This window comes from Chionomys nivalis, chromosome 4 (assembly GCF_950005125.1).
Source record: "Chionomys nivalis chromosome 4, mChiNiv1.1, whole genome shotgun sequence".
NCBI lineage: Eukaryota > Metazoa > Chordata > Mammalia > Rodentia > Cricetidae > Chionomys > Chionomys nivalis.
In genome coordinates, this window is record NC_080089.1 from 72,128,402 (window position 1) to 72,141,096 (window position 12,695).

General features: G+C 43.9%; 1 protein-coding gene across 1 annotated transcript in view; it reads left to right on the top strand.

Moving 5' to 3' along the window:
- Prtg (protogenin) overlaps positions 1-12,695 on the top strand; it is a 114,202-nt gene that overhangs the window by 37,316 nt on the left and 64,191 nt on the right. The window contains exons 3-7 of the mRNA XM_057768379.1: positions 5,919-6,063; positions 8,828-8,961; positions 10,737-10,874; positions 10,974-11,132; positions 12,303-12,462. Coding sequence (XP_057624362.1) covers positions 5,919-6,063; positions 8,828-8,961; positions 10,737-10,874; positions 10,974-11,132; positions 12,303-12,462 — 736 coding nt within the window. The remainder of the gene's footprint in view (positions 1-5,918; positions 6,064-8,827; positions 8,962-10,736; positions 10,875-10,973; positions 11,133-12,302; positions 12,463-12,695) is intronic.

Consider the following 12,695-nt stretch of genomic DNA (forward strand, 5'->3'; position numbering starts at 1 on the left):
TTGATGCCAAATTGCTTTTCCCACCTCCCCAGAGCTAACCTTGTCGGTACCCAGTCAAGAAGACGTAAATATAGATCTTTGCCATTAGCCTTTACATCCTTTCCTTCTACCATACCAAGGTTACACGCATTCCATCTGTCCAGTAATTAAGCTAACCAACTTAAAGATTTGATTTAAATATTTATCCTTACTTATTTATTTTCGAAATGATTTTTAATTGTTGTTTTATGTGCATTGGTGTTTTGCCTGCATCTATGTGTGAGGGTGTTGGATCCCCTAAAACAGGAGTCACATACAGCAGTGAGCTGCCATGCAAATGCTGGGAATTGAATTCGGGTCCTCCAGAAGGGCAGCCACCACTTTTAACAGCTGAGCTATCTCTCTAAGCACATACTTACTTATTTATTTTGCTCTGAGACAGGGTCTCTCTATGTAGCCCTGGCTGGCCTGGAACTCATTATGTAGACCACGGTAACCTTGAACTCACAGAAATCTGCCTGCTTTTGCCTCCCCAGTACTGGAATTAAAGGCAGGATCTATTTTTTAAGTGTGTGTGTGTTGTGTGTGTGTGTGTTTGTGTGTGTGAATGAGTGTACGCGCACACATGCAGGTGTGTGCTCACAGGTGTGTGTCTGCAGGTACGTGCATGCAGAAGCCACTGAGCCGTCTCTCCAGCCCCTAGTTTAAAAACTAGAGGCCCATATTGATGAAACACCTGACAAAGGAAACTTGAAGAAAGAGTTTATTTTGGCTTAAGGTTGTGGGTACAGTCCGTGATGCTGGAAGTCGGGGTGCAGGAATGTGAGGCAGCTGGTCACGTGGCTTCTGCAGTCGAGGAGAAATAGGGAGAGGTCGGTGCCGGGACCCAGGGATGATCCTGTTCCCGCCTGCCCAGGCTGGGATTGTAGGCATGAGCTGCTGACCCTGGCTTTTAATATGCTTTCTAGAGATCAACTCTTGAAGTCTGCAGCAAACACTTTACCAACCATCTCCCAGCCTTCTTTCCCAAGAAGACCTAACCTTGTCGGTCTTCAGTAGGTGAATAGCAGTGCTGGTGTAAGGTCAACCTAGAGTCAGTGTCTTTGTAGAGAAATGTCCTGGGAAGTAGCCGCAGAGACCATCAGAATGAAGAGCTGGGGCCAGTGGGATAGTTTGGTGGACAAAGGCTCCTGCTGCCAAGCCTCAGGGCCTCAGTTGATCCCTGGGACCCACACGGTGGAAGGGGAAAACCGACCCCCGCTAGTTTCCCTGTGATCATCGTATTCGTGCTATGCCGCGTGTGCGCGCCCTCCCCCCAGTACACACAAAATAAATGAAATGAGTTTTTTTTTAAAGAAAATTTTTGTATTGATATTTAGAGTTTGATGTTCTTGGATAGAGATTCTAGAGCTTTTAGCTTTACTCCTTATACTCTTTAAACTTTTGGGGGATCCTCAAAAGCTTTTTATGTCACGTGACTTCTGTTTTAGGGTTTCTTTTTTTTTTTTTTTTTTTTTTTTGGTTTTTCGAGACAGGGTTTCTCTGTGGTTTTGGAGCCTGTCCTGGAACTAGCTCTTGTAGACCAGGCTGGTCTCGAACTCACAGAGATCCGCCTGCCTCTGCCTCCCGAGTGCTGGGATTAAAGGCGTGCGCCACCACCGCCCGGCTGTTTTAGGGTTTCTATTGCTGTGATGGGACACCACGACCATGGCAGCCCTTACAAAGGAAAAACATTTAATTGGGGTATGTTGTATTTTCAGAGGTTTAGTCCATTGTCATCATGGTGTGACATGGTGGCTTGCATGCAAACATAGTTCTGGAGGAGTAGTTGAGTGTCCTACGTCTTGACTTGCAGGCAATGTTAGGTATTTCTCTTAGACAAGCCTCTCTGCCAATGCAAATAATTTCAATCAGACCGTATCAGACCGAATAAAAGATGCCCATGTTTCATGAAATGCTCCCTGGTGGCCCCAGGAAAGCATGGACAGGGGAAGAGAGGGAAAGGGAAACTATGCAACAAAACCCAGAGACCATGTGTTCATTCTCTGGGGGCCAGTTTAAATAGCCTATGGGAGTCATCTTGACCTTCTCTGGGGAGGGGTTACCATTTGATGGGCTTTCTTGACTCTCCCTGGGGAGGGGTCGTATGCCAGGAACTGGGGTGAAGCCCACAGGCAAACAATCCAGACTTTTTGTATAAAGGGGTGTTAGGGAGATGGGGTGATGCTTCCTACCAAACAGGCAACAGGAAGTAGTCAGAGACACTGGGTGTGGCTTGAGCATATATGAGACCTCAAAGTCTACCTCCACAGTGACACACTTCCTCCATCAAAACCACTCCAATAAGGCCATACCTCCTAATAATGCCACTCCCTTTGAAGACCATTTTTCCTCAAACCACCATATCCCGCTTGCTGACCCCCAGAGGCTTGTAGACACATCATAATGCAAAAATGCATTCAGTCCAACTTCAAAAGTCCCCATAGTCTGTAACAGTCTTAAACTTATTTAAAGTCCAAAGTTCAAAGTCTCCTGAGATTCATGCAGTCTCTTAATTCTAATCCCCTGTAAAATCAAAATTAAAAAAGCCAGTTCACAGACTCCCAATATATAATGACACAGGATATACATTACTGTTCCAAAATGTGGGGAAGGGACAGTGGTGAGGAAATCCTGGACCAAAGCAAGGCCAAAAACCAGCCATGCAAACTCCAGACTCTGCATCTCCATGGCTGATGTCAAAGCTCTCTTCAGGAAAATGTTGATGCTCATGGAACTGGTGTTGCTCTGAGAAATAAAATGTTTTTGTTGTTGTTGTTGTTGTTTGTTTTTAAAGTGCTTTTCAGATATCTAACTCCTTTCAGCTTTGTTGACTGCCACACACTTCTTTTCTTATGCCTAGATTGCAGGGTTCCCCAAAACCCACCAAAGAGTCTGAACTCCTAGGCAAAAGCAAGATCCTTTTTTCAAGCTTGAGCTTGGACCCTCCATGTGCCCTACATAGTAGTATGATTTAAAAGCCCTGAGCCCAGTTGGGGGAAGGGATTTTTTTTTTTAATCATTTCAGAGGTTGGGGTGATTCTGTCTAAGGTTCAGGACCCTTGGCTTGCTGGCATTTGTCTAGGGGTGTTTTGGTAAAGATGATGGGTGTTACTGGGCCTAGGGACATCTGGTGATCCTATCTACAAAGGTTAGAACGTTAGGTATGTCGAGTATTTTCCCCTTGGATACTGATTGGTCCATTCCTGGGTGGTACCTGGGTGGTCTCAGTTTGTGGTCTCAGCCTTAGGGTAAACTGAACGTAGGCCAACTCTTTGACTGGCTTTTATTGAGCCTGTCATGGCAGCAGTATAGCCAAGCCACCCTGGGCCCCACACTTTCTCTTTGGCTGGTTCCATTCACTGTGAGCAACTTTGTTCAGCAGGTATCCTACAACTCTGGAGTCTCCAATCCAGCCTTCAACTTCACAGCTTCACGAAATGGCCTCTCTACTCTTCCATTCGGGGACACCTCTGACACATTCCTGACCTAAGCAGCTTTCCTTAGTTATAGAGAAAAATTTCATATCACCTCATTTTTATTGGTTTGTTTTATTTTAAGCTTTATTGTCTTATCTGTCTTGCATTTATAGCCCCGGTGGGCCTAGAACTCACTGTGTAGACCAGGCTGGCCTTGAACTCACAAAGATCCACCTGCTTCCGCCTCCTGAGTGCTGGGATTAAAGGCATTGTGAAACCATGTCTAGTCCTTAAGTCTATTGCTAGTTGCTATTAATAAGGAAGCTGATTAGTCTAATTACTAGACCTTCATTTACTTTAAAAATGAAAATATTGGGGGGCTGACAAGGTGGCTCAGCAGTTAAGAGCTCTGACTGCTCTTGCAGCCAGAGGACCCTGGTTTGGTTCTCAGCACCTACGTGGCGGCTCACACCTGTTCGTGATTCTAGTTCCAGGGGTCTGACACCCTCACGCAGACATATATACAAGCAAAACACCAATGCGCATAAAATAATAAATTAAAAAATGGAAACATTGGTCCATTGCTTATTAATGTAAATAATACATTAATATAATTATTTTCTAAAGGTAGATGTTAGTTAAATGAATATTGTTATTAGCTTTGTTTTTGCAAAACTTTTATTTCTGTGTATGTGTGTGTTTGCCCACATGTATGTCTGTGCTCCATATATATATCAGTGCCCTTTGGAGACCTCAAGTCTCCAGAAGTGTCATGTCTCCTTGAACTGGAGTTACAGACAGTCGTGAGCAGCTCAATGTGGATACTGGGAGCTCAGCCCAGGTCCTCTGCCAGAGCAACCAGTGCTCATAACTGTGGCCCATCTTTCCAGCCCTGGTGTTATTTTATAGTTGTATAACTCCCGTTACTTTCCTTAGCAGCAGCATGCATGGGGGTTCTTTGCTTCTGCAATGATTGGCAATACGTCCCAGTTTGTAGCGTTCAGGAAACTCTATACACTCAAGAGAAGAGAAAATTAAAATGGCAAATGGTGATTATTTTGAAAATGGCTTCTACTTTGAGGATCTTCTGCCATCCGCAGTCTGGATGCAGCTGTCCACGGGAGTGGAAATCCTTGTGACCGACACAAACCAATGTGACTGCCTCTTCCCGTGTTCTGAAAGTAAATCCTTTTGAGAGTATTTCTATAGCCCTGAACCTCTAAAGGCCAGTAAACTGTCTACAGAAAACCAAAGCTGGTAGCCTTCTGTGACCTTTTGCCCTTTCTGATCTAATGGAGAATCAATCTGGCCCCCGCTTTTTCATAATTTTCTTTCTAACTTCTGTCTCTGTGAGGGCATTTTAAACTGGAGTCACAAGAAAGGAATTAGACCATCTTCTCGGGTCCCTGTCTTTGTGTCTTGGAAGGCTTAGCTGAGGGAAGGGGCACTTCGTTTTCCCTGATGTCTGGACTCCTTCAACATGCAGGACTGTAGACACTGGGGATGGCTCTGTGGCAGCCTGCTTAGTAGAGGGAAGAAGAATCGACTCTGGAAACATCAACACTTCAAGATTTATCTCCCCTTTGGAAATGCATGAGCCTGAAAACAGCCTTTGTGCTTCTCTGAGGCCTTGTGTTCCCCACACAAAGATATCTGTCCTGCCTTCACCTGAGCAAACCCAAGGAGCGGGTCTGTTGTGTGGGACCCTGGAGTCTTTGGGTTATCCTTTCCTCTTTAAAGCCCAGTAGAGGGTCCTCTGTCGAGACTCCTCTTTTCAGTTCATCCCAAGGCATTGCAGCTTAGCCTGAAATGTCCTGTAATCTTCTTCCTGACTCCTCACATCCTGTGAACACGGCTACCATTCTTTCCCTCTGTGCTTGTGTTATGTTGCCTCTCTTGCCTCAAATTATATATTCTTCACTCTCTTTGGGATCCAATGGATTCTTCAAAAGTCAATTCACAGAAGTTGTTTTTACCTACATATTTTGTCTTTATTACAGTTGAAAAGTTGTTATTTTTAAGTGTGTGTTTGTGCGCGTGCACACATGGACTCACACTAGAGCTAGAGTCACAAGCAAGTGTAAGTGTCCTGGTGTGGGTCCTGGGAATTGAACTCAGGTCCTCTGCAGGAGTAATAATTGCTCTTAACTTCTGAGCCATCTCTCCAGCCTTAGTTTGTTCTTGTTTCTCTTTTCCTCTACTCTCCAGTAGGATTTGGCTTGTATATAATTACATAACTATTTTGAATAATTATTTTTTCCTTCTCTTTAATAGATGATGTTTAGAGTTTTAAACTCTAGGAAAGACAGGCTCCCCAAGTTGTGGCCCCCTTCCTTTTCAAATGATTCATGAAATCATCTTTGTCCTATGTAAATTACACTGACCCGCGCAGGAGACCAGATCCGGTCAACTACGCTGCATAATGCTATTTCTGAATGTGCCGCTGTGTGCTTGTTCTAAATTTGTCCAATTTTGTCACAGCTATTTCTGCGTTTGAAGTCCATCCAGTTTCTACAGAAGTCCACGAAGGGGGAGTTGCTAGATTTTCTTGCAAGATTTCATCAAACCCCCCTGCAGTCATTACGTGGGAGTTTAATAGGACAGCCCTGCCTATAACCATGGACAGGTAAATACAGCATGTTGATTAGGATGTGCACACACATGATGGCGACTTCGCACGAAGCTTCCGAGGGGGAAATGTGGTGGAGTTCCTTTTCGTTTTGGGGTGGCAATATTGGATTTCCTCAGGCATTCTCAAACCCAGATTAAGAATCCCATCCTCGGGACTAGAGAGCTAGATCCATGGCTAAAAGCACTCGCTGCTCTTGCAGAGGTTCGGTTCCCAGCACCCACACTGAGGTGTGAGTCTAGTTCCAGGAGAGTCGGTACTTCTGCTCTCTTCCCAGCGGCGCAGGCATGTGGTATATGCACATATGTCAGACACATGCACATACACACAAACATTTTTTTAAAAAATGTTTGATTTCTGCTCTGCTCCAAAGTATACAAAAATCATTTGCTAAAATGACAGAATACTGGAATGGGGAAAAGTTTGTGAGGTGTTTTGTTGAAGAAAGAGAAAAACTCTCATTCAAGAATATCTTAGGCAGGGTGTTAGTGGCAGCGGCACATGCCTTTAATCCCACCACTCAGGCAGAGGGAGATGGATCTCTGAGTTTAAGGCCAGTCTGGTCTACAGACTGAGTTCTAGGACAGCCAGGGCTACACAGGGAAACCCTGTCCGTGTCTCAAAAAACAAACATATAAACCCAAACCAACCAACAAACAAAAGACTATTTTAAACCATTTTTGTTTGTTTGTTTGTTTGTTTTTGTTTTTAGAGACTTTTTTGAGACAGGGTTTCTTTGTGTAGCCCAGACTGGCCTGCACTCCTTTAATCCCAGGATTTAGGAGGCAGAAGCAGGTGAACTGCTGTGTGTTCAAGGCCAGCCTGGTCTACAGAGTGAGTTCCAGGACAGCCAGGACTGTTACACAGAGAAACCCTGTCTCAAACAAACAAACAAACAAACAAACAACAATAACAACAAATGTTAAATGAATTTTGGCTTTGGATTAAGATAGAATTCTAACAATTGAGTTGGACCTGAACATACTTCTGCTATTTTGCAGCCTATTTATTTGAGGCAGTGTTCTTGGTGTTGAGAAATATAATGGGGCTGGAGAGATGGGTCTGTGGTTAAGAGCACTGGCTGCTCTTCCAGAGGGTCATGGGTCAATTTCCGACACCCACATGGTGACCCACGACTGTCTGTAGCTTCAGTTCCAGGGGATATGACACCCCTCTGGCTTCTGCTGGTACTGCACACAGTGGTGCACTGATATACAGGCAGGCAAAACACTAATACACATAAAATATTTTAAAAAACTGATGGATTGAAAAACATTATGTCTTATTGAACTTAAGTCATTAAGTCAAATAGCACTAATATTAAAATTAAGCACCCTAACCCTGTGCAATCCAGATATACTAATTTGATGCTTACATGCTGTGAAATTACTAAAAGTATTAATTTTCCATAATTAGGCCAGTATGTTTCATTAAGGGCAGAAAACTTTTTTTTTTTATTTTTATTTTTTTTTATTTTCGAGACAGGGTTTCTCCGTAACTTTTTGGTTCCTGTCCTGGAACTAGCTCTTCTAGACCAGGCTGGCCTCGAACTCACAGAGATCCGCCTGCCTCTGCCTCCCCAGTGCTGGGATTAAAGGCGTGCGCCACCACCGATCGGCAGAAAACTTTATATATTCAGTAAGAACTCTGCATTTCCTGGCACATGGCAGCCTTCAGTCTGAGCCTGGCTGTTTCAGATGGCATTCATTGGTGCCGTGTGGTGTGACAGCCTTCACCGTGTGCAGTGCGAATGAACTGTGTTCAGAAGTGAGGTCACATGCTACAGCACAGGCCAGTCGCCAGAAGCAGCTCAGATTCTTTGCTTATTTTATATTGAATTGATTTTTATTGTGCATATATCAATACCTTTTACCGTTGCCAATTTTTTAATGACTGACCCACATTCAAGTTTTATGATTTTTATATGGGGTTGGGACCCTGTATTAGAAACTGGGTTGTGCAGAATAAATAGCTCTTTTTGTTTTTATTGTTGTTTTTTAAAGATCAGGATTTTGAAAATAAATCATACTAAGGTCTGAGACATTATCAGCTAAATCAACGTAAGAATGTAAAAAGGAGGAGTGCTGGATTTTACAGACTGTCCTGAAGAATTAGTTACATCTCAGAGACCTGTTATGACCCATGATAGAGTCAAGCTAATGTTCTTTACCGGTGTTGTGTAGTAATAAGAGCGGCAGGCTACGTTCCTGGCACCTGACCACCCGCACGGCTAGCTTATTCCCCGAAATAATTACACAGAAACTGTATTCTTTTAAACACTGCTTGGCCCATTAGTTCCAGCCTCTTATTGGCTAGCTCTTACATATTGATCTAACCCATTTCTAATATTCTGTGTAGCACCACAAGCTGGCTTACCAGGAAAGATCTTAACCTGCGTCTGTCTGGAGTGGGAGAATCATGGCGACTCACTGATTCGGCTTCTTTCTCCCAGCATCTTGTTCTGTCTACTCTGCCTACCTAATTTTCTGTCCTATTAAAGGGCTAAGGCAGTTTCTTTATTTAACCAATGAAATTAACTCCTCCATCAGTGTTGGTTTTCACCTTGGGAATCATATCCAAGGCCTCCTGGGTGCCAGACTGATTCTCTGCCACACCCCGGCCAAGGCTAATATGTTAAAAGGATCTTTACAGTATGGTTCCTACCATGATGAAAAGGTTGAATGTGTTAATTCTGTCAGCGGATATGCTTAGAAAGAATGAAGATCTACAGAAAGTTCACTTCCGTTTCTTGTCTCAACAGGGTGACTGCCCTGCCGTCAGGAGTGTTGCAGATCTATGATGCTGGCCCGGAGGATGCTGGGAATTACCGCTGTGTTGCCGCAACTATAGCTCATAAACGTAAAAGCATGGAGGCCTCTCTAACCATAATTCCAGGTACCGTGCTAAAGTGGTTTTTGTTTGTTTTCTCCCTTCTTTTGGGAGTTTTGGCTGTAATGACATTCTGTCCATCAGAATTTTAATCGTGTTTAAATGCTTGTAATAGAGTTGGTTTGGGTTTGGTGTTTTTGGATAGAGGCTTTCTTTGTGCCCCATCCCAGGCTTGAATTTGTAACCCTTCTACTTCTGCCTCCCCCAGGGCTGGGATTACAGGTGTGTGCCACCATGCCTGGATTGTAATCTGTTTAGAACATAGTCTTTACTAAGTACATCTTTCCCAGGTATTTTTGTCTTCTGTGTCAACCTCCTTGAGAAACACTGAATGGTTACTTTATACATTTTTCACTTTTGTTTTTAAAAGCATAAAATACAGACAGGGCAAAAAGAGAATGTCCATTGCCAACAAAGATGTTTATTTCTAATATTGATATTCTTCATCTTAAGCACTAACTGCTAATGGATATTCATTTTGGGGTGTCATGTAACAGACTTTTCCTGGGGAGACACATGCACCCTAGCTAGGGATCCCACTACAGACCAAAGCACAGATAGCACCAAAGTCCCACTTAGTAAACCAATGAGTTTTATTGGGGTTACTTACAGGAATGGGAGTGAGGGGTTACTTATAGGAGCAGAAATGATTCAAAGATGGCTGTATCACCAAAGACTACCCCAGCATGGGTGACAGCTCACAAAACTGGGAACCTGGAGCACACTGAGTCTGCAAACAGATCAACAGTTGGAGGGTGGCCTTTCCAATCGCCTCATTGGTTTGTTTGTCTTCCAGGCAGGCCACCGATCTCTGCTTCTACCGTTTACTGGACTTGTCTGCTTTGTATCTTGGTTCCTCTGAGAGGAACTCTCAGCAGCCTTTACTGTACTCTTGGGGACTGAGGGAATGTAGTGATTCTGCTCAGTTTCAGGGACTTCTTTACTTTCTTTGTTAATAAACTTCCCTGCAGAGTGGAATGTTTCAATCTGTGAGGAAATTACCACACAATGGGGGCGGGGGAGATAATGAATACATTCTAAAATTAATTGTAATAGCTACTTAGCTGAAAAGTCTGAAAACCATTGAGTTAGACATCAGATGGGTGAATTGTGTACCCTAAGAGTTAAACCTCAATAGCACTTTTTAAAACAATCTTATTTAAGAAAAAGAAAGAAAGAAAAAGTGAGGGGCTGGGGAGATGGGTTCTTAAGAACACTTGTTCTACAACTGTGAGACCCTGAGTTCCTGTCCCAGCACCTACATAAAAGCTGTGTGCCCATAACCCCAGTGCTGCCAGCCTAGAGACAGGAAGATTATGGTAGCCTGCTGGCTGCCAGCCTAACACTAGGTTCAGTGAGAGACCCTGCTTCACAGAAATAAAAGTGAGAGTTGACCAAACGGGGCACCCAGCATCCTCCTCTGGCCTCAGTACCTGTACACACACACACCACGCACAAACACACCGTATAACACACACAGAAAGGAAGACAGGGAGGCACTAAGAGATGGAGGAAATTAATGGGAGGCAAAGGTATGCTGGGTTGGGTGGCACCCACCTGTAATCTCAGCACTCACAGGGTAGAGACCAGGAGTTTAAGATCACCCTTCAGTATGTTGGAAATTGGAGGCTGTCTCGAAAAGGAAGGAAAGAAAGAAAGAAAGAAAGAAAGAAAGAAAGAAAGAAAGAAAGAAAGAAAGAAAGAAAGCTTTAAAAATGAGTAAGAATGGGCGTTTTAGTGTTTTTTAACGATTTATGTATTCTGTGTTTTCCTGCCCAAAGCTAATGAATCGAGAGCCTTCTACATGCCGACCATTGTAGCCGGGCCGCAGAATGTGACTGTGTCCTTACATCAGACAGCCGTTCTAGAGTGTATGGCCACAGGATATCCCAAACCCATCATTTCCTGGAGCCGGCTCGGTAAGTTGTCCTCCTCATGGGTGGGCGAGAGGGAGGCAAAGGAGTTCTCTTTGAAGAACTCGTTCAAAGAGAACTTATTCCGTGTTCTCTTTGAAACAGATCACAAGTCCATTGATGTCTTTAACACTCGGGTCCTTGGAAATGGCAACCTCATAATATCCGATGTCAAGCAGCAGCACACCGGAGTGTATGTTTGCCGGGCCACCACCCCTGGCACGCGCAACTTCACGGTTGCTATGGCAACTTTAACCGTATTAGGTATGCATTCTTTCTGTAATCAGGAGAAGCTTATGTTTCAATACTTGCTGTTTTAATTTATTTCATGGTGTTCTTTTGTAAGGTTTTGTTTTTAATTATGTGGATGTCTGTGTATAGGTATATGCATATGAGTGCAGTGCCCAAAAATGCCAGAAGAGGGCACCATATTCCCTGGATCTGGAGTTACAGGAGGTTGTGAGCTGCTCACTGTGGGTGCGGGGACTGAACTCGGGTTCTCTGTAAGAGCAGCAAGTGCTCTTATCCACTGAGGCTTCCTCCAACCCTGCATAGTTTTCTTTTAACTCCGAGTTTGGCAGCAGTGGTAGGAAGGTTGATAAAGTATTTTAAAAGCCAGCAGTGAATTTTAGGGGGAAAAATTAAATTCCTGTATTAAAATACAAGTCTGGAATCATGTTGTGAAGCTACCATGTTTATGTGCATAGCTTCATGCTCCATATTTAGGCCTCCCTACTCCTTCTCATCCTTCCACATCTGCACACACTTAACCCTCTAAACTCGAGCTCCTGGTACCTGTGTTCACAAGTGCCCCCTCACTGGTCTTAGTGAAGATGGGTTGTAGGTGCTGTCAATGTGTTCACAGGTGGTCTCCGTCGAGCATTAGAGAGAAGCACTGTCCTAGTAATGTTTCTATTGCTGGGATAAAATACCTCATCCCTACAAGAACCATTTAGAGGAGAAAGGGTACATTTTAGCTTGCAGTTCCTTCCGGATTACAGTCTGTCCCTGTGGGGAAGTAACTCAAAGGAGTTCACGTCGCATCCACAGCCAGGAGGAGCGTGAAATGTTTCCATGTTCTCTCGCTTGTCTTCGGCTTGATTTCCTGACCCCACAGAGGTCAGAATTCCCTGCCTAGGGAATGGTGCCACCTACAGTGGACTATGTCTTCCCATACCAGTAAGACAGCTCTCTACAGACACATCCACAGGCCAAGCCAATGTAAACAGTCCTTCCCCGAGACTCGGTTCCAGGGTGATTCTGGGTTGTGGCAAGTTGACAGGTAAAGTACTGTCGTAGATACCTCGCTAGATGTAGCAGCTTCAGACTCTCAGACACGTGGGGTGCGTCTTGTTTTTGTAGTCTTCTTTCGTTCATTCTTGTCGTTCCTATGGAAGCTATGGAATATATCTTTTTTTTTTCCTTTTAAAATAGCTCCTCCTTCATTTGTTGAATGGCCTGAAAGTTTAACAAGACCACGAGCTGGTACTGCACGGTTTGTGTGTCAGGCAGAGGGAACTCCCTCACCCAAAATGTCCTGGTTAAAAAATGGGAGACGGATACATTCTAACGGCAGAATTAAAATGTACAACAGGTAAGCTACGCTTTTAAATAAAATAGTGCCTTTGTTAGTTTTTACATGAAATGGCTATCGTAACATCTGATCACCACATAATCTTGTCAGCTAACACCATGTGTATGGAATTAAAGTTTATAGCATTTGTGTGCCGTTTATTTTACGCCTGGATCCAAAGTGATGTGTCACAATGGAGCATATGCCAAGCAGTCCCCAGACGGCAGCTCTAGCCCTGGCAGGTCACCAGCTAG